The 22,373-nt window shown below is 40.1% G+C and overlaps 1 protein-coding gene across 1 annotated transcript in view; it reads right to left on the reverse strand.

Annotated features, from left to right (window-relative positions):
• Positions 1–22,373, reverse strand: part of col4a5 (collagen, type IV, alpha 5 (Alport syndrome)) — a 70,665-nt gene that overhangs the window by 22,873 nt on the left and 25,419 nt on the right. Inside the window, exons 2-18 of the mRNA XM_080893915.1 lie at positions 15,453–15,509; positions 12,238–12,327; positions 11,153–11,197; positions 10,689–10,733; positions 10,534–10,596; positions 10,355–10,408; positions 10,243–10,269; positions 9,105–9,185; positions 8,564–8,626; positions 8,433–8,468; positions 8,258–8,299; positions 8,048–8,140; positions 6,121–6,174; positions 5,906–5,962; positions 4,949–4,993; positions 4,798–4,851; positions 4,672–4,713 (exon numbers count right to left, since the gene is read on the reverse strand). Coding sequence (XP_080750041.1) covers positions 4,672–4,713; positions 4,798–4,851; positions 4,949–4,993; positions 5,906–5,962; positions 6,121–6,174; positions 8,048–8,140; positions 8,258–8,299; positions 8,433–8,468; positions 8,564–8,626; positions 9,105–9,185; positions 10,243–10,269; positions 10,355–10,408; positions 10,534–10,596; positions 10,689–10,733; positions 11,153–11,197; positions 12,238–12,327; positions 15,453–15,509 — 948 coding nt within the window. The remainder of the gene's footprint in view (positions 1–4,671; positions 4,714–4,797; positions 4,852–4,948; positions 4,994–5,905; positions 5,963–6,120; positions 6,175–8,047; positions 8,141–8,257; positions 8,300–8,432; positions 8,469–8,563; positions 8,627–9,104; positions 9,186–10,242; positions 10,270–10,354; positions 10,409–10,533; positions 10,597–10,688; positions 10,734–11,152; positions 11,198–12,237; positions 12,328–15,452; positions 15,510–22,373) is intronic.

Consider the following 22,373-nt stretch of genomic DNA (forward strand, 5'->3'; position numbering starts at 1 on the left):
TTTTTTTGTAATATAATTTTTAAAATAAAAATATTTTAAAAACTACAACAGAATAAATATAAAATACAACAACAGACTATTGGACCTAAATCAAAGACTATGATAAATATTACCTCCTTATGGAAACTTTCCTCTTTTTTTAAAACACTTCCTTATTTTAAGCTGTGTTTTTAAAAATGTAAAAAAAAGTCTCATAATTACAGTTTTCTCACGGTTAGCAGGACTAGTGGACTTTGTACACTGAATAGTCATCCTTAATGGTTCATTTTCCATTGGGAGTGGGTAATTCGTATCACACACACACAGTTTAAATGTTTTCCGTATTGCACAGTTGAAAATAGTGTTTCTTTTTGCCGGTAATAAAAAAAAAACAGTGGCTGAAAGCACTGTAAACAACAGTAGACTGGTGCATAACAAGCAAGCAAATAATGCAGAAAATAGAGATTTGAGACCGTTTTGACCGATCGGCTGTCATGGTCCTGGGCCATGTGGGCCCAGTATTCTTAGTTTCTTATATTTTTGTATTTCGTTCCTTATTTAGGTCATGTTTCCTAAGTTGTCCTGTTGTGTTGTTCCTTATTTGACTTCCCCTTGTGACTTTTATCCCCTGTGTGCCCCTCTATGTATCTGTGAGCCCTCATCTCCCCTCCTTGTTTCATTCCATGTTTCCCCAGCCCACTATGCCCGCGCTCTCTCTCTCCTCCTGTTTGCACCTGTGTACTTCCTGTTTTACTTTGACAGTCTCCCGTCAGTGTTGTTTACTCCTGCCATGTCTTGTTATGTTTATCTGTGTCAGCTGTGTTCCCATGTGTGGCCACTTCCCCTGATCATCCCTCTTGTGTATTTAGTCTCTGTGTTTCATGTAGTCTGTGTCGCGTCGTCTGTGTTACCACCCCCTGTGTTCCGGATCTCCAGCCATAGCTTTTCCTTAGTTTATGTCCAGTTTAGGTTTTCTGTTTGAACTATTACTCTTATGCTGCCCTCACTCTGTTTTGTTCCTTTCATCAGCCAGAATAAAAGGTTCGCTTTTGTTTACCTCCACTCCTGCATCCTCGCTTGTGTTCGCTCCTGGGTCCACCACACACATTTCCGCAGCCCGATTTTGGCCTTCATCGTGCGTCGTGCATCGTGTAGTATACGTGGGGTAACGAGACGCGATTAACACCTCACGACGAGCTCCCGATCATCAATCGCTTGGTCGCGAGGATTTCAAACAGCGACCGTCGTGAGGGTGTCACCGCAGTTTGTCACACTGCGCACGCGCAAACACAAATGTCAGCGAAAAAGACGGCGCAGCACGGCAGCGCAGCGTGTGATCTGGACACACAAGCGATGGAGGCACAACTTGTAGAACTTTGGAAAGCTCATCCGAGCCTTTTCCATGTGGCCTCACAAAATTATCACGAACACAACAACCGTGAAAATAGTTGGATCTACATTGCTGCTCAATCACAGCTGCCTGATCAATGTTTTTCATTAGCAATTTAGCAAAGTTGATGGTGGTGGTGTGTCTGTGTGAGTGAAAGACAGAGAGAGCGAGTGACAGAATTTCTGTTATAACCTTCATTTTATGGACGCACAGTGTGAGCACTCAGGTCGCATCAGAGCATCGGGCCGTATAGTGTGAGACCCTGCATCGTGACCTATGAACTTCTAACCCCTGCGAGTCAATCGTGCAGTTTGAGCAGGAGCTGAATCGCGCGACTGACAAAATCGCACAGTGTGAGCGCGGCATAAGAGGGAATTCATGACGATGTTTATCAAATGTGAAGCTTATTTTTGATCTTCTTTGCTGCTGGCTCAGTTAATTTGGAGAGTGACAAAACCTGCAGCATCAGAATCTGTGAGATGTCGGCTTTCAGCTCCGACGGCGTGTCATTGGGTGAGAAAGCCGACATCTCACTGATTCTGATGCGTCGGGTCCGCGCTTTGTGTTTACGTCTTTGTGGAATCCGTTTACCTGGGGCCCGTTCTTCGTACGTCGCTTACTACATCCAAGATCAAATGACACATCCAAGATCAAATCATCGCGCTAACTCTGAGCTCGCTATTCCGGTTCCCCGAACACACCTGTTGTTGACGATTAGTATAGCTGGATGAAGTAATGTGAGATCACTGGGTGGCCCAACAGGGGCTACGCATCGATAGTAGAAACATTGATCGGCAACCCTTTGATTGGTCGGCGAAAATGTCGAAGGAGCGCGCTCGGTATTTTTCGGCAGCAGAGCAAGAACTCTTGAGTGAGGGATTTTAGGAGTTTCAGAGTCTAATTAAAACGCAAGGGAACACTGCAAAGGCTGCAAAAGCAAGGAGAGAGGGCTGGCAGGAAGTTGCTGACAAATTAAACTCGTAAGTAATTTAATAATAACAATAATAATGGAGTGGATCTATATAGCGCTCTTCAAGGCACCCAAAGCGTTTTACAATGCCACTATTCAGTCACTCTCACATTCACACACTGGTAGCTGTCACAGCTGCCCTGGGACAGAAGCCAGGCTGCCATATTGCGCCATCGGCCCCTCTGGCCAACACCAGTAGGTGGTAGGGTAGATTTATCATATCACACTATATTATCCAATATTATATTACATTATGTTATATTATATCCCCTTTCACATTAGCGCCACAACAGGACCCACTAGAACATGGGAACAAGTAAAAGGGAAATATAAGAATATCCTACAGAATGGTAATATTTATCACTTATATTGCTTTTCGTCTCTTGGAAAGAGACCCTGGAATAATCTGTTTGTTTGTTTATAACAGCAACCAAGAAAAGGGCAGAGCAAACAAAGACAGGTGGTGGTCCTGCACCCCCTCGTCAACAAGTTGGTTAAGTAGGCCTAAATAATACCCTCACGGGAAAATCGATATCTCTCTATGAGCACACTGTCGCGCTGAGCTAAAGGATCCTGTCTGTCCCGCAATATACGCTGAATTCTGAAAACTCTCCTTATCAATCTTGCACCTTCCGCAATGGGCTGCTCGCGTAAACGGACAGGACATGGCTGCGACAGGCTTCCCAAATCCACCTTCGCTTTTATAGCCGTGGTCTCTCATCTTGATTACACGAAGTAATTTACAATTACTACTCTGAAATATGAATTAAATCTGTAATAATCACATACATGTAATAGAATGTTAATAGTACATTTCCCTTTTTTAGGAAATGACCTGTATGTATCTGTGTGAAATCAATAAAAGGATCAAGTGCTGCATTATCTTCAGTTACATTGATGTTATTTATTTATGGTGAAACAGTGGTGGAATATCGCTGTTGCTTTCGTATAAATGAAGCGGACATACCTGCGTGCCCGCGATCTAATCCTGTTTACATAAAGTAAACCTGCTCCCGAGCAGGTTTACGCTTACGGCTCTGTTGCTATGACAGCAAGTCCCGGATGAGCTTCGGGGAACCGAACGATCCAGGATCACGCAAAATCGTCAACAATCTAATCCAGCTAACTTACTTAGCGAGGTACGAAGAACGGGCCCCTGCTCTCATTTACTGTTTTAGCTGTTTGGTGGTTGTTGAAATGAAAGCTTTAACCTGAGATTCTTAAGTTTCTGGCAAAATACATTTATATTTAAAAATCAATTCAGGATCAACCTAAAATCGATTTTAATTGGAAAATCAATAATTAAAACCCAGCCTTACTGTATAGTAACCATCAAGTATAGGTTGCCATGGAAATATTAAGCTGTCTGCATGTAATTCACTGTGAGTTTTTTTTCTCCCACACGCTGCCAATGCATCACTAACCCCGGAGATTCAGACTCGTCAGACCATTGCCCAAAAGGTGGCAGTGCTACGAATTTATTCCACCAGCTGAAAAGTCATCACTGCAAAATTAAGACCATCTTAAACTCCACATGCAAATGTCTCCTAACACACCAAAGAAAACTTCAAATAAACCAGCTGTGATACGAGCTACCAGCTATCAGCAAGACGAACAGAGAAAAACGGCACGATTCCATGTTATTGTTTATCGAACATGAAACAACTGTTTCGGTCCTCTTTTGAATTTTGGTCGTGGTTTGGTTACATCAAGCTGAGTGACCTCATGGATTCTTGTTTGTGTTTAGGCACATTTTGTGAAATTATATAACTGTTCTTTTAATTGTTTTGTCGTTTTCATTGTGTTTAGTGGTTGTAGAGATGGTTTATATGAACTTCAGGTGAAATTCAGAGGTCTCATCCCTTTTGCCCCCAATACTGGGAGCGTTGGGGCTCAAGACATATCATGTATAGTGATACAGCCAAAAAATATTGTGATATTAGATTTTTCCTCATATCGTCCATCCTATTTTCCATTCCACTCCTGTGTCCTGTGATCATGCGTTTGGGTCCTTATCTTGCCTGCCACGCAGCCGACTCTGACAGCTATGCTTTTACTGCACTGACAGTGTGCTTGGGCTCACTAACAATGAATCAGTGGATCAAAGTCTGGTGGCACTTTTCAAAATGAACTACAAATAAGTGAATAAGCCTCAAATGTCCAAGGAAAAATGGTTAATTTCTTTATATTTTTGAAGCAAACTACAAAGAAATGAAGGATGGCTTGGGATATTTGCACAGCATTGTATTTATAAGTAGACAATGAAATGGTGCTAAGAGTTCAAGTGTAAGACAAATATTCCACAAATAATGAAATATAAATTCTCATTCACCTGCCCTGGTGGACCCGGGAATCCACGATCACCTTTTTGTCCCTGAAATGAGAAAGAGTGATATTTACACAGTTCGTGGCATTACTGTTTGACTCGTAGAATTCAAAATACTCAGAAGAAACTTACTGTCTCACCATCCCTCCCTGGAAGACCAGGCTGGCCTGTCTCTCCAGGGGCCCCCTGAATGTGACAAAAAGCAATACAAGAATGTTAGGAAAAGGTTATAAGACATTTTAGAAAAGGATTATAAATTGTGCAGTTTGTTGGCAGAACTCACTGGGTATCCTGGAGAACCAGGATCACCATCTTTGCCTGGTTTTCCCTGTAAAAGGGGGGAAAAACATGGTGATCAGGCTTTGCACCAACGGGGACATCTCCAGAGTTGAATATTGAAGCATTACAAAATTGGCAAAAACTGCACATCCTCCAGTGGCCACTAGAGGCTGACTCCCAAAGGGAGTCAAAAATTCTAAGATTGGCTCCCTTCTTAAAATGTCCAGTTTTACAATAATAAAAATTACATTCATACCTCTGTTAAGTATAAATATTTAACTCATTCACTTGAGTTAGGCCTGTGGTCAGGTTGACATCCCAACACATGCAACTGGAGTCAATAGGTGTCTGCAAGGTCTTGTTCATCATTTTAAAACGTTACACCGGACTTCATGACTGTGTGCACAGTAGAATAATGTGTATGCGTATTCACATCTATGAAGAGCTGTTTGAAGGTTTACCCGGAGTTTTGGGCTTATTGATAAGGTTTCAGTATGTCTTTAAAAGGCTTGGAGAACATATTCTACGAATACATACTGAACATACAATCTGGTAACAGTCAAATGAACCCTGCGTCATAGATCCCCTTTGGTCTCTTCTTACTGCTTCAACCCAGGAATTCAAGCTCTGTTGTGTCTTAGCAGTCTTGAAGGAATGACATGTACAAACTGAAATAATGGCAAATATGTTTGAGAGTTCCCTCTTTGCAGAAAGTTTCACACAAAAAAGCTGAGAGAAACCCTGTAAAATAGTCAGATTGTTTGAGAAAGTTGGGCAACACCTTTCCTCTTTGCCTAAACCAAATGTCAGAGATGAGGTTCCAGACACTCTTGCACTTGTACACATGTTGAGGGCTTTAGAATTGAGTTTACCTTTGAGCAACAGACATATTTTAGCAGCATAGGGGCGATTACGTAAGTTTAGTGAAAGGATTTGCTTGAAATTCCAGAGCTGTACTTACTCGTTTTCCCAGCTCTCCTGGTTCTCCCTTTTCTCCTTTCTGCCCACCATAGGGACCCTACAGTGAGATAAAGAGACATATAAACACCACAGTCACCATCAAGAGCACTAGATACTCCACTTCTTCCAACTTGCAACTTAAATGTTTTGTCTGTTTTCTGGAGGGACTTTTAATGTGTGGAGGTAAATTTGGTTCAGGGGACCAGAGATACTTACAGGAGGTCCCGGTAAACCCGGATCACCTTTAGGGCCAGGAGGTCCTTGGTCACCCTGCAGAATAAAGAGAAAAAATCAGAATCAGTGCAGAACGAGTTTAGAGTTTGAACCAAATCTATTTGGCAAGTCAATTAGTCTACGTTCACACTACAGGTCTTAATGCTCAATTCAGATTTTTTGATCAAATCCGATTTTTTTGTCTGCTTGTTCACACTTCAACTAAAATGTGACAGCAAACGTGCTCCTGTGTGAACACTCAAAGTGACCCGCATGCGCAAAAGCAGACGTCACACACAACGCGCTCTTTTTAGACCCAGACCAAACAGTACTGTTTGACTGATGGCCCTTAATATAAATACTTGTTTCGGACTTTACGTTTCGCAATTTTGCTTTAAGTTATAAAGTTATTTTCTTATTTACATTTGGCCTAATAATTATCCTTATTGCTGTTTTAGAGGAGCGGTGCTTCAAAGGATAGTTGCAGATTTCTGTCAGAATCTGCAGATTATACAGTACAAATAAAATGTTCACGTTTCTCCAACATTGTCTTCCCAACAGTTTCACTAACATCTACACTGGATGGCCAGGAAGTGTTCACGATGTCTTATCGGGCGCTTCTCCAGAGCTGATAATTGCCGTCTGTCTTGTGTCAGTGACGTAAAAGACGGATTTAATGCGACATGACCGTTCAAACAGCAGTCGCTTTCTAAAACATCGGATATGTATCGGATTCAGTACCACATACAAATGTGACCCAGATCGGATTTGAAAATATCGGATTTGTGCCGTTCACACTGTCATACTGTCGCACTGTCGCATAGGGTCAAAAAAGTCGGATTTGATGCGCTTTCGCCTGCTGTGTGAACGTAGCCTTAGTCCCTCTCCTCTTTAGTCTGGAGGCTGTGCTTCAGTCCAATTTAAATGATCTTTGACTTAAAGGTGTCAGTGTTTGTGGATAGTGTTAAATATGGTTGCTTCTTTTTCTTTTTTACACAGTAGAGCTTCAACCTGCATTTGCAGCTGGCAAATTGAAATGTGTTCACAGATAGTGATTTCTGCGAGTGTTTCTGTGTTTTTCAGCCTTGACTTTTGCACACAGAGATTTCTCCAGATTCTCTGAATCATTTTAATATTATGTACGGTAGATAATGAGATATTCAAAGCTTTATTCTGAAATAAGCCCACCAGATGTAGTTTCAGATGTATTTTTTTGCATATAAACCCGCCCATCTGTCTGTCTAAGAGGCTCTTTTTATACCACATCATTTTACTGACCTCTTGTCAATCAGTGAGTCCAGTTAGTTGCAAAATGTTACTCCAGCTGTTGCTTTTTAATGCCACTTACTTTTCCAGCCTTTTGTTTCCCCTTCCCATAGTTTTTGCAATGTGTTGCTGCCATCAAATTCAAAATGAACTAATAATTTGTGTCATAATAATGTCTCAGTTTAAACATCTGGTACGTTGTTTACGCAATTTATTTACATTTTACACAATGCCCGCCTGGTGTTTTTTATTTCTTTACTGAATGAGATGACTAAATATAATTGGCAGGCATAGATACTCTCTGCTGCCATCATGTGGCTGTGATTTATTACTCTGGCGTAAACTGGTTTTTATATATATATTCACACACATTTAATACATTTTTATGAGCAATGATTAGGTACTGCCAAGATGAGGCATTTTGATACAATGTAAAATACATGCATTATGGAAAATATGAATGACCTTTTTCATATATATGGAAAATCTGTTAATAAAGCGAGTGACTGCCACCTGTCAGCAAGAGATACTGAGTTTTAAACTTGGTTTAAACAGCCTACGTTGTAAAATCTCTCTATTTAAAATCTAATTTTAGTCTCGTCAGTCCTCATTTCTGTGGCGAATGGAATACTTCACCACTTCCATGCCTTTAAAATAGTTATACCTTGTCTCCTCTCTGAATTTCAGTCTCAGCCGGCTTTGTCTGCTCCCCAACCTGTCCTGGAGGACCAGGAGGTCCTTGCAAACCTGGGGCACCCTATGGTCACGGCAGGGAAAGAGTGGCAGGTTTAGTAATTCAGTAAAAGCTCTGAGAAGACAAGCTTGAGGCAGAGACTGAACATAACTCTAGTAAAAAAAGTGACGATTATGGTACCTTTTCTCCTTTGGGTCCTTGGAAATTCAAACCCATATTCCCCTGTTGAGAAAAAACAGAGGGAGGCTGTCACTTCAGGCTCAGTGGAGTATATTTCATGACCAAGAATAGTTCAAAATGTATTATCATTTTGTCTTTATTTACTAAAGATCAGTTACAAAGTGTCTGATCTCACCTTAGGCCCGGGTGGACCAGGAGCACCTGGACGACCCTGAGAAACAAACCGAGAAACAGTTGGCCTTCAATCTGATGCTATTTGTGCAACTTTGATGAAAAAAGGTTTACGCTGTAGCAGCTTCTCTTTACCTCAAGGCCTCTGGGTCCTGGGGGACCTACCGGACCTTGTATACCTGGAGGTCCAGGTCGGCCCTGTGACATAAAAGGAAAAAGATGTACAGACAATTGGTAAAACATACAGTTTAAAAAACCTAAACATTTTCATCCTTTTGCTTCTGTTTGAGTCTGTGAGCATTTCTGTGAGTGTGTGAGAAATTACAGTCCTAGCTCTAAAAATGCTTCCATAAGCACCAACAAATAATGTCAATAATTATAAATACAGCAGACACCTTGATATGTGATGGCTTTATGTTTATAATATCAGTATTGGTCATATTTCAGCTCATAAATGATCAAAATTAAACAGATTTTCATTTGTCGCATTATTAAACAGACCGGTTTGACACCTAAAGCTCAAGTTCTGTTCATTCATTCATTTTGTTTTGTTTTTTATACACACATCATTCTGACTTACGTATTTGAAAAGTTTTGAATCTGCACGTGAATTTAATTAAATGTGTAAATTAGCTTTGGCAGCACAGTGTTTCTAAAAGGAGAATATTTCACTCACAGGACCTCCTGGCAAACCGGGTAAACCCACTGCTCCTTTCTCTCCGAAACGATTGGCGGAGATAACATCACCTGGGTCTCCCTGCAAAGAAAAGAGAAAGAGATGCTCAGATATACATTTGTCTTCATAAAGGGAAAGAACCTGAGGGGAAAGAAGGAAATGTTGCTTCTGAATATCAAACAATGTCAAAGAGCACCATCTAGTGGACAAATACAGCAAAAACTCAACTTGACATCAGTAAAAAAAAAAGTTTAAAAAAAATGATAGAAATTGATTTTTATAGAAACCTAAAGGAGAGGCAGTAGTAGAGCTTTCACATCTGTGTGTTTCACAGCAAACACTGACAAATAAATTAGCGAAACTCTTATTTGTTTGTTGTTGTGTTGTGTTTTTTGTTTACATGAATAAATAAAAAATAGTGATTTTTTAAAAATTATTTTCCATGGTTTCATTTTCAAAACAGAACTTTTTAAAAAAATGTGTAATGTTTATTTATTTGTAATTGGCTTCCTGGTCCTTTCCTTAGAAGCCCCGTCTTTGGCCTTTTAAACCTGGACGTGGTTTTAAACCTGGACGTGGATGTGTGGTTTGTAAAACCACACATCCACACATGTATTTTTCTACATTTCCCCAGTTGTGAAGGGAATTTATATTTACTCCATTAAGTAAGAGTTAAATTAAGGTCTACCAGCCATAACAAGTTCAAAGCACAGTCAAGTCAACATTTCAAATTAGAGTCTGAGTTGTGTGGTGCTTGTAAAGCTGTGGATATATCAGCCTACAGTGAGATAGAAATCTGTATATTAGTGCAGAAATTGCTGACATATCATGTTTTTAATTCAGAACAATGAATGACAAGAATAACAAAGAAGTAGATTTAAAAGGATCTAAGATCTAAAATGATTATTTTACCTAAATGCAACAATTATTTTCATTGATTGTCATACAAATTATATTATAAATATGAGACAATAGGAAAGTAAGTGACAATCTGGTCTTCTTTTGTTTCTAGCTGGTGGAGGACATAACTTAAAAAATTGAATTCAAACCTTGAAAATTAAGTTATATTTTTTAAAATCAATTTTTAACATTAAGAGCATTAGTAACAAAGTTACAAAATGTGTGTGCTGATTTTTACCTTTTGTCCTGGCAGACCAGGTGGACCCTGTAAATGAGTAAAATAGAAAAGTTTGTATAAACAAAGCAAAACCAGACAGATCACTGTGATGCTTCATCCTGTAATGACTCACTTGAAGTCCTGGCTGCCCAGGGATTCCTGGACTTCCTGGGAAACCCCTGTCACCCTAAAAAAGGAAAAGGAAAAAAAAATTGAAAGACAGATACGCTGAGTGTCAACATTCTTTTTTGGCTTTAAGAAATTTCTCTTCTACAACTTGCTTTATTGTTCATAGACATCTTTATTAGATACCTTTGTCCCATTGCAACCCGGCACTCCTCTTGGACCTGGAGGACCATCCTGCCCAGGTAGACCCTGATACACAGGAATTAAAACAGGAAGTTTAACCATAAATGCTGCATGATTTTAAGTTAGCTAGAATTATCTTAGCTCTTTAAATATCTCACTGGGAGTCCGGGTGTTCCTGGAAATCCTGGTGTTCCTGGAGGTCCCTGATAGAGAAGGGGGAAAAAAGAATGTGTCATTTAAAAGTTGAAATGTGAAAAAAAAGAATCCAGTGTTGAGTTTTTTCAGGACCTAGCTGACTGTTAAGGTACAATAAGGTAAAATGGGGGCACCTGCTGGCCAAAGTAGAGCATTACAACCCCAAATTATTCAGTGCTGAGAAAGCACTAAAAAGTCATCCTGTTTATTTAACCGGGGAAGAAAAAAACAGGTGAAATTTACCTACTTAAAAAAAAATGTAACTACCTTTTATGTGTGTGTCTGTGTTTTTAAAAAAGCATAAACATCCATAAACTTCAATAAAAAAAAAATCAATAAAATTATGGAGCCATGTCTTATGTTTCTCAGTGTGGCAACGGCTCAAAATCCCTATGAAGTCTTTAGGAAAAATGGGGGAATTACTTACTCTAATTCCTTTTGGACCACCTGGTCCTTGAGGTCCATCACTTCCCTGAGAGAAAGAACAAATAAACAAACAAGAAAGCATTAATGATGAGCCTGATCATCTTTGACTCTACACTGTGAGCAGCATCAAAGACCAGTAACAGCCAAGTAATGAATCTACAGTAGTATTACTGTAGAAGTAATGGAAAACTTATTCATGTCCTTTACTTAAGTAAATATCCAAACAGGACTACTGTGAAAAACTAAACGTATAAAAGCTAATGTTCTCATGAAAATGTGCTTAAAGTTAACCATCAGAACCAGATTATACGCTAAAATCGATTCAACACTGCTCAGGATTTGTGTAAAGCTTTAGAAGTAAAAGCACTCAAATCGAGCCTTTACGGGATTACCACTGCGTGTGAGCAGCGTCGGCGACTGAAGGTTCTTATCTACGTCTGATATTATCCTACCTAGCAACCACCTAACAAAAGCCTAAAACTACCTATTTGTAGTGTTTATGGACCTGCAACACCTGAATGCTTTGTGTTACTTCAAATTTACAGTAACATCATATTTCATATTAACCAAGCTGAATTATACACAAGTATATTATAACATTATCACGTTACATGGCAACCACCTGGCAGTGGCAAGCCATTAGTTTAACACTTATGCATGTTAAAAAGCATTATATCACTTTCAACAGCGCAAAGACGCCGAAGTCTGTGGGATTTTCTGTTGTATTTGATGCTTTGACAAACAAAAATGTATCTTATACTTATCCAGGGGGATGTGCAGAAAACCTTTTGACTGCAGGAAACATGCTTAATGCAGGAAAACATCATCTATACATGTAATGACATAACTACCTAAATATTTAGCAATTATTCACATTATTGTCCTAATTATTTAGTCAGTTTGTTGACCGACAGTAGCTTATAAAAAATCATAAAAGTTACCCAGAGCCTTATGTTGGGGTTCTTGTATATGCACTGCCGCCATCCAAAGTCAGAAAATAACCCACGTCTCAAAAATTGATATATTCAGAGTTTCAATTCAAATCAGTTCCTTTTCTCTTCTCGTCTCCTTGCCCTACAAACCCACCTTCTCTCCTCTGGGCCCAATTGGTCCTTCTGGTCCAGGGAATCCTGGGACGCCTGGCTGTCCTGTCAAACCTGGGAAACCCCTTTCACCCTGCAAGCAATGACACAGTCAAACAATCATTTGTTTCATATTTAAAGACCAGATAAGTTTCAGATTTAATTTCAGTCTGGTCATAATAGAAAGGCAGAGTTATTTATAGCCTGTAGCTAGGGCTGCACGATTAATCGTTAGAAAATCGCGATCTCGATTCATACTTATGTGCGATCTCATTTCCAAATGACAACGATTTAAAAAAAAAAAAAAGACGACGATTGTACCGCATTTTGATTCGGGACGTACTCTGCATGAAAACAAGCGCTTACTCTTCCTGCTCAACAAATGACAAGGGCGGAGCCTTATACCACGTGATACAGAAGCTGTGCCGTGTGATGCTAAAATTAGCAGGGAAAAAACAACGGAGAGCACGCCAGGGATGACGAGAAAGTGACAGGAGAAAGTCCGTCCCGGTCAACCACCCAAACATCAATAACGGGAACCTTATACAGCGCTTCCCCATACCCATCGACCTCCCGCAGGCACAAAGAAATTACGGAGGCTATCACTTATCACCTGACCAAAGATATGGCTCCCATCAACACTGTGCAAAACGAGGGATTTAGGAAAATGATCAACACCCTAGACAAACGTTACACAGTGCCGTCCCGCAACTATTTTTCTATTGTTGCACTACCTGCTCTATACACGCAGTGTCGAGCAACGGTGGAGACGGAATTTCAAGCAGTACAACATTTTGCAGCAACGACAAAACGTGAGACATTTGTTGTTTTTATGTTTATTTATTGTTTTTATGTTCAGTCTCAACTGTTACGAAGTTGATGTGCAGTTAATAAGTGCAATAAATATTTATACTGGAAAAGAGAATCGTGAGAGAATCGTGATCTCAATTCTAAGCAAAAAAATTGTGATTCTCATTTTATGCAAAATCGTGCAGCCCTACCTGTAGCACATTAAACAACAGATGGTTTAGAGAGATTCATATTTACATTACACGTCTCCAAAAACCACAAAATGCATCAAAATCTGAAAGGTGTGTTTTGTTGTATTAACTAATTATTATGGACCCAGTGATGTAGTGGTCATTAAAATGTGTTTGATTTAGTTAAATGAATGATTATTCATCTAATAAATCATGACACTGCTCTCCCCTCTACATAAGCTTCCTTTATGCATTAAAAGTATCTGTATTAGAATCTGCAATACAAGCCTGTGTTTACTTGGTTTTGGATCCATACCAAAATCTGCAGTATTGGACTATTATTCATAGAAATGAGAGGAGATTAAAATGTACTGAGAAAGATTGAAAACATATTTCACAACATGAAATCTGCTGTCTTGAGTTCTTGAATGCTTTCTCTTGATTACTGAGGAGTCTTTGCACTTTGAGGTGACAGTTGTTGTAATTTGGCTCTATGTGAATAAAACTGAACTGAGTTGAATTAAACGTGTGAATGTGTTCTCCAACAGCCGAGGTGTTTCTGCGTAAATGAGGTGAAAACTTTGCCCGTCTTGGTATCTTGTCAAACATCATCTCCTCCCGTCATCCAGCTCGTACAATCACAGGCAACAAAACACGGTGAAAGCCGGAAATAGAGCCAGGCTGCCTTTTAAAATATGTGTGAGCTTCAACAGCAAAATGTAAGATCCACAGAAACAAAATTCAAAAAAATCACAATTCATATTTCTGCTACTTTACTACATCTCTGTGTGTTATGATTCTGTGACATTATTTATTATTTAAAGACCCGTGTCCGTTATTTTGGCAACAGTGTTTCAGCCTGTGATAAGTCTGACTCAACTTAAATGCAGACTTCACTGTAAGACCGGCACTTGTCTGGTTATAGAGTAATAACAAAAAGAAGAAGATTTCATTAGTCATCCCAAGAAAAACTGTTCCCTGTGTGCGTGTTTTTTTTTAAATATGTGTTGCTTTTAATTACGTGTAAGAAATCTATGAGAAATCGGGCCTTTGCTCCCTAACTCTGTGCCCTCAGTCGCAAGTTTCAGGTCAAAGTGAATATGTTCATTAATTGGACGGGAGTATTCAGGGTACACCCACTGGCTGTGGTGTCCAGAGATGGGCAGTAACGTGTTACTTGTAACGCATTACTGTAATCTGATTACTTTTTTCAAGTAACGAGTAAAGTAAGGGATTACTATTGCAAAAACGGTAATTAGATTACCGTTACTTTCCCGTAGGAACGCTGCGTTACTGCGTTACTAAAACCGTGATTTTTTTGCGAGAATGTCTCACGATAGTGACGTAAGCGAGTGCGCCGTTAGTGACAACAGCTGTGTGCAGATCAACAATGGATCACATATCGATTGTGAGAGAGTATGAGCGTGCAGCGTTTAAAGCGTGGAAGTACTGACCTTACTTTGAGTTTGATTCCATAAAAGTGACAAAAACATTAGCGTCCATCGTGCGTGGGAAGAAAACTTCTTTTTACAGCGAAAAAAAATCCTAAACTTCCGAGCAAGCACCGAGTGCGCTACCACGTAATGGGGAACTCACAGAGAATCTCGCGGATTCTTCCACTGACCGCGGCACACCTGCACCAGGGTGAACCTGCGCCTGCCGTACTCCTGCTTTACAGGTGAAAATAGAGCAACAGGACCGCTGAGTCTTTGACTTTATTTATGTTCTGCTGTGTTTTACTTGCATCTATTTGAAAGACTGAGTGTAAACACAAAAAATATTTTATTTCATGTGCTGGAATGTGCAGAAAATAGGTTTAAATGTTAAACAAATTACTTCCAGTCAGAGAATGTTGCATATAATTACATTTTTGCTTGATGCATAAAGTTAAAAGATTAAAACTGATAAAACAAGTTAAAAAAGAGACTTTTCCATTTGATTACATTTTGTATGATGGATTATGTAGAAAAAGTAGAATTGGGCTGAAAGATCTATCGCTTTATCACCTATTCAGGTTGTAAATCGTGTTTTTAAAAAGTAACTAAGTAACTAAGTAATTAATTACTTTTGAAAATAAGTAATCAGTAAAGTAACGGGATTACTTTTTGGGGAAGTAATCAGTAATTAGTTACTGATTACTTTTTTCAAGTAACTTGACCAACACTGGTGGTGTCCTCACATTCTCAACACGGTGGTTACTAGTAACACCCCACGTGTGATTGTGTGACACTGTGTTTACCTTTTCTCCTTTCACTCCACTGCAGTCACATTTGGATCCTGCACATCCATGGCAAGCCTGTTTAAAAAAACAAAACAAGAGAAAGACAAATGAGCGTCTTTGGACTTTTACTTAACCAAAAAAAAATCAGCGACATTTCCAACGATGAATAAAACTAGCAATTACATTCCAGTGTTCTGAAAATAGAGGCTCTAAAGTCACTTTTTCCAATTCCATAACAAGCGAAAGATTCCCAGGAACAGACACAAATACTTTGGAGGTTGCATCAGGAAGGGCATCCAGTGTAAGAGTCCACCAAATCAAACGTGTGGAGGAAGCAGGTAAAAGCTAGAAAGCAGCTTTCTGGGTTCTGAAAATGTGTCTGCCACGTCTCCTTTTTGTCCTAATTTCCTGCCAAATCTGCAGCCTCAGCCATGTAAAATCAGTCAAACTCCTTTCCAGAATTGTAAAACCAAACAGTAAATTTAGTAAACTTCAGCAAGTGCTTCAGCATGCCACCGGGGGGCGCTGCATAATTACACTTTGCACATTACAGCACATGTCTTCCCACAGAGGAACAGCAAGGTCAGCGGATTCACCTGCAGGTTTGTTTGCTGATGAGATCGCAGCTGCAAGGTCGGCGAGGCCAAACAGTACTCTAAACTCAAATCAAATAAAGCTTTTATCTCACAGAGAGCACGTTTATCTTCCAAAATATCTCACTTCTTCCCATCCGTTAGACTTTGGATTCACTTTTTGTGAAGGACTAAAGACTGAGAGAGTTAAGAAAAACTAGGAGGGAGGGAGGGAGGGATGGATGGATGGATGGATGGATGGATGGGTGGAGTGGGAGTGCCAAGCTCCTGATTAACTTTTCCCATGCCTGTTGACACAGTGAATGCCAGACGGGCATCAATTGCACGCATGCCAGGCAGCCAGGCTGTGAGAAAGATGGAGAGGCAGAGAGCGCACGAGAGAGGACAGACGGGCGGACATTCTTCTGTGTCTGCAAAAACGTTTTCGTGTCCGTCTTTGAGCTGACGCTTTTCACGGTGTTCTCGTTTTACTGACACGGAGGGGACGCAGCAAACTCTGAGTGCATTTCCTGGTTCATCAGTTTATCATTAAGTCTAAGAAATCGGAAAGATTCTGGAATAAAAGGCAGTAAACATGCAAAATTGTCTTATTGTTATTGTTCTTAATTTAAACCTTCTTATTTGAATTTCTTCCCTGTAGGTTTTAGTCTTTGCAAGGAACTGAAGTAATGTCTTAAAAATGCACTGACATTTTGACTCATGTTAGCTGTTTAATAATGCAGATTTTGTGTCATTGTAAACTGATTTCATTCCTGTGATTTAGATTGTTGGCTTAAGAAAAACAGGCAATATGAGGTTGTGATATTTGTAACATTTTTTACTTTAAACTGATAAGGATCAGCTAATGTGTTGCCAACAGGGAAGTCACAGAATGCTATGCAACCCATATTATACTTGGTAGCTTGTTTAATTATCATTTACTGGCCATTACAAATTCAGATACCAAAAGGTTGACAAATAACTAATGCTGGGCGATAATATCGGCCCTGCCAATATATCGATCTGGCTGCAGTGCGATTGCACGGTCTTCCAAAGAGTATCGTGGGCCATGATGATCAGAAAAGCATCTGCCAATATGTGCAATCAAATACAACTGGAAATACAATATTCTAAGATCAAGTACCCACAATTAAGCCAACGTGGAACTGCAGCTCCTCTAATATCCACTCCATATGCGAGTGACTCCTCATAGACTCCAATAAAAACTAAACAGGTTTGATTTTTCTTTTTTTGAACAACTCTTTGATTTACTGTCTGTTACTGACCCTTTCCCCCCTTTTTTAACTCGACCTTTTTCACTTCCACAAAGTGAAAGGGCCTGGGGTCAAAAATCAAGGCTATAAAATTGAATTTCACAATTAATCTTTGGCACATTAAACCTCACACAGTTTACCGTTTGCATTTCTGTGTACACATTTAAAACAGTGCATACATGTTTACATTACATTTGCCGCTTTCCAGTGTGTGTGTGTGTGTGTGTGTGTGTGTGTGTGTGTGTGTGTGTGTGTGTGTGTGTGTGTGTATAGATAATATGCCCTTGGTTATATAAAAATCAAGACAGTCCTACTATCCTGAGCTGCATGAAGGCCAAAGCAAGGCATTTGCATGATTTTATCTCACAACTGGTGCAAAGTGCTGTCTGGGATCACAGAGGGATCACCAGTAGACACACACACACATGCCTAAATACATCTGTGTGTGTCTCTGTGTACGTGGGGGTGTTTTTACAAGCCTTGAATCTCCAAATTAGCCTCTGGTCTGCTTCAGCTCAATGCCGTCTGTTCTCCCACGCCCATGCCTGCAGCTCAGGCTCCATCCTTCTCTGCATCCATCTGTTTTTCTCCACACTCATCCCTCTTTTCTCCACTCTCATTTAACCAAAAAAGCATGACCGAGCTTGCTTGCTCTTAAAATAACTGAAACACTCAGCTACTCTCGAATAACCTGGAGATGTCCACTTAAACCAGCAACAGAGCTGATTTGGACTTGGTTTGTTCTTATAGTACTAGTATAAGTGGACTATAAGTGAACTTTCAAACTAAATGTTATTTGACCTGTATGTCCTGCCTAATAAAGCCTTTTCTCATGTGCAGACTGAATTTGCAATTAATTATTAATGATTAATCTCTGTCTCTGTTCCACAGCATGTCTTTTGTCTTGCCTTCCTCCCCTCACCCTCAGACAGTGATGGCTGATGGCCGCCCCTCCCTGGTTCTGCTGGAGGTTTCTTCCTGATAAAAGGGAGTTTTTCTTTCCCACTGTCACCAAGTGCTTGCTTCTACGGGGTCATATGATTGTTGAGGCTTCTTTCTTATATTTTAGGGTCTTTACATTACAATATAAAGCACACTGAGCACACTACATAATTAACCATGTATCAAGATATCTGGGTATACTTCCACTACTCAGCCTTGTTGCTGTCTTTCCCAATGGTTGCTTCTAGTGTGCAACGAATGGACAGAAATTGCCTGCCACCAAAAATATTTTTCTTCTCATAGACCACCATTATACAAAAAAACCATTTACAAAACTGTCCAGCTAGGCTGCAAGGCTGCATATATATGTATATTTGCAAATAATAAAAACAAGCCTGGCAATCACTTGTGCAGTGATCCCTAAAAGAGTGGGCCACTTCCCCCAGCAGGGCTGTAAAAGTACAGCAGGTGGGTCAGGAGCAGTCATTTACAAAAATAAAAATGCTTTCATTTTAAATTTCATAATTACTTTTGAAATGATCATCTACCATTTATGGTTCAGTATTTAACTAAAAACAATGTAAAACTAATTAATAAAAAGCTCTGATATTTATTTCTGATATTTATTTATCGCTCATTTGATCCAAAAAGTATCCAGTGACAAGATCAAAATGAATCAGAGAAAAGACAAAGAAAAGAAGTGCTTTAAATAAGTCTGGTGGGTTCATCAGAGTTTGGCACATAAAGTGTTCAATGTTCTTCAGAAAATGTTCAGATTTCAAATTTAACTGAAATGTTAATCCGGAAAAGGAAATTTGCCTTTCTCAGTGTAAAAGCTGTACAGGTGGCCGAGATCTTCTTCTACATCCACGATCATGATGTTTGATTTCAAGTAACAGGTGTGTCCGAACACCGTCTGCCACTCTGCTGCCAGAAATCTTCACTTTATCACACAGAGGATGCCACTTATAAAGGTGTTTACTTTACAGCAAATGTGGCTAAAAACAAAGGGTGAACTAAGAAGAAACCAGGTGGCTTAAAAAAAAATCGGACTAAACGCAGCGTTAAAAGATCCTTCTCCCTTTACATGCTGTTCACTCCCTCTCTCTTTGCCCCCACAGCACTGAGGGGGCGTGTAATCCACTTAGAAAGGTCAGTGAACTGCAGATATTTGCTCTAGTCTTTCTTTCTTTTAACTCTCTTTTAACCCAGCTTAATTTTTCCCCTCACGCCAACCAAGCAACCAGGCCTGAGCAGAGCTAAAGCTACTAGTGATCTCCACTGGAGGTCTGTATAGGACCAGAAAACTGCAGCGGTGCAGCTCCGACACTGAGAAGCAGGACTACCAGGAAACAGCACCAGACTGCAGTTAATGTAGCTCTTCCTAAAAGGAGACATAAAGGTCTATGAACAGTATTTACGACACATATTTTAACTGTGTTACGTATTCATAAATTCAGTATAAATGAAACGAATTGTGCTCTACTCTTTTGGAGCACTATGTGTGCTACTTTAATGCTTAAATTTGCCTATTTTCATGTGAATCTGCACATAAAGTTCCCAAAAAGTAAAAAAGTGAGTTAAAGTAGGTCAAACGTATTTATTCAGCACCTTTCAAGATAAACAACACAACGATTCTAAAAGTACATTCACAGGTGTGTACAAAGTGATGGACACACGATCCAGGTGAGATTGGGTGAGTTGACAAGGAGAAAGAGGAGGAGGAGGAAGGAAGGCACGTACCCGAGGATTAGACTGGCGAGACTGGAATTCCCCCCGACACTCATAAAAGAGTGACGATTAGACACGTATAGACGCTGCCCTGCCATGAGCACACACATATGCGTTAATGTAGCAGACAAACAGACACAAACACTCATAGACAGCACACACAGCTGCACAGACAGAAAGAGAGCAAGTCCTCGTTTTGAACATCGTTAAATGACGGCTGTTTTCTTACACCGATCACGGCACAAAGCGTGTTCGCTCCGGTCCGCTGGAAAGACGTGGGTGTCTAATCTGGTTCAATCGTCGCCATCCGAGCTAAACCAACCATCAAGAGCAACTTACTGTCCGATTATTTTTGATTATCTTGCTTCTTGAAAATTGAACTTTGTAAAAAGTTAGCTTGAATAACGCAACTGCAGCAAAGCGACACAAGATGGTACCTCTTTTCTTTTTAAGAGAGCTGAGCTGAGCTGATTTTTGACTGACATGATAGCCATTAACAATTCATGTTTGCACTTGAGGTGAACTGGACTCGGTGCAGTCGACTCTCGAATGACTGGCATCGCAACTCAGACGCAATCACCAAATCAGAGCTGGTATAGGGGGTAAAAAGGGGGTCCGTCAGAAAATCTCATCTCCTAGTTGCTGCAGCTTCTTCCTCCCAGATAAGATCCATGCCATCCATGTATTGATGTGTCACTGAAATGGCAGTAAAGAAAGACCAGCTTATTCATGCCTGTGAAAACAATAAATGACATCCAAGTATCGGTGTCATTTACAGGCTTCTGTCGTTCAGGAGCTAAAGCAGGTCAACTACCAGTCAGAAGGTGTTTTGAGCCCTTGTTCTAACATTCTGCATGTGGAGCGAGATGCTGAACCCTATACAAGTGTGTGAAAGTTAGGTTAAAAGTGCTTGTGTGAATGGATGAATGAGACTCGTGGTAAGAAACCACATGTGCAGGCAGAAGCACAACAAGAGTGAAGTCAATCAATGAAAAATTGGAGCGGCCCTGATAAATGATCCTACAAGATGTCGTCATCTGATCATTTAAGTGTCTCACTCAATGGTTGTTGGAGACGCATGAATACATCATTAGTGTTGCAGAAGCCTTAACATCTTTCCCCTCTTTTCTGTGCACCTTTTGAAGTAGCTGAAGTTGTGCTAGAAACCTCTGCTCATTTGAAAGATTTTGATACATCGCCCACCTTTGATGGTCAGTGGATTATAGAGCGAGAGGAAGACGGTGGATGCTTCCGTGTGTTCATTTCAAATAAGCAGTAAATAAATGACCACAAACATTAAAGGTTTTTGCCACATGTGAGCAAATCTGTGGCTTTATAGTTTCCTGATAGTCCAAATACGGAAAAAATAGCCACATCCTGTTACGGAGACTGGACAGACCATCTAACATGAAACGGTACCGCGATATTGTGAAGGTGCTGTTTCGTGTCTGAGCATACATCTGTCCCAGTCCATGTGTGTGTGTGTGTGTTTACGGTGAATGGCAGTCCAGGCTCCAAACCGCTGATCCCTTTCATCACGGTTGGACTTTGACTACTTCAAGATGCCCTAAATGCGACGACCAAACTAAATATTTTGGATTTGACAAAAAATCCAGACGTGTGTGCTTTGACTCAGTGGCTCTCAGGAGGAGGAAGACCTCCCCGACCGATGAACGCAGCGTGTCAAACTCATTCGCGCACACATTACACGCCATCGTGCCACAGTGCCAGTCCTGGAATTCCATTGATATTCCTGGGAATTCCTCCTTTTTCCACCCCTCAACACAACTTTGGTTCCTTTCTTCTCTTTTCATTTGGCCTAACTAGTGTTGACCCCTGTGACCTCCTGCTGAGAGCTCCTTCAGGGCTGCTGACCACCATCCGTCCAGCCCTACCCACACTGTATGACCCTTTTACTGTGTGTTACATTTAGATACAAATACTTTCTTATTACCTCACCTAAAATCCTGTTTCAAATAAAAACTGGTTTTCCAACTGATCACTCTGCAGCTGAGCAAGTCAGAAATCTGTTTTTTCCTCATTTGAATCCAACAATAAAACTTTAAACATTACAAAGGATATCCAGTACAAGAGGATGTTAAATCTTACCTGCATGTGTGATGTTTCATTACAAACACATTAAAATGTATTAAGCCAATGAACAAATTGTATATATTTAAAGGAACCTTGAGTAGAACCTTTTATTTTCAGAATAGGATCCAACATGAGAACAACAGTGAACTCAGGAGACAAATACACAGCAAATAGTTGTAGTGATGTAGGACATGTAGAGCATTGCTGGGAATAGAAGAGGATGAGGTGCTGAGGGGAGCCCTAAAGGAAGAAGCCGAAAGAACAATATGAAAAAGAAGAGAAAGAAAATCAAACAACAATATCAACATGCTTTCCTTTTCCCATAG

Source organism: Rhamphochromis sp. 'chilingali', assembly GCF_963969265.1.
Source record: "Rhamphochromis sp. 'chilingali' genome assembly, chromosome: 1".
Taxonomy (NCBI): Eukaryota; Metazoa; Chordata; class Actinopteri; order Cichliformes; family Cichlidae; genus Rhamphochromis; species Rhamphochromis sp. 'chilingali'.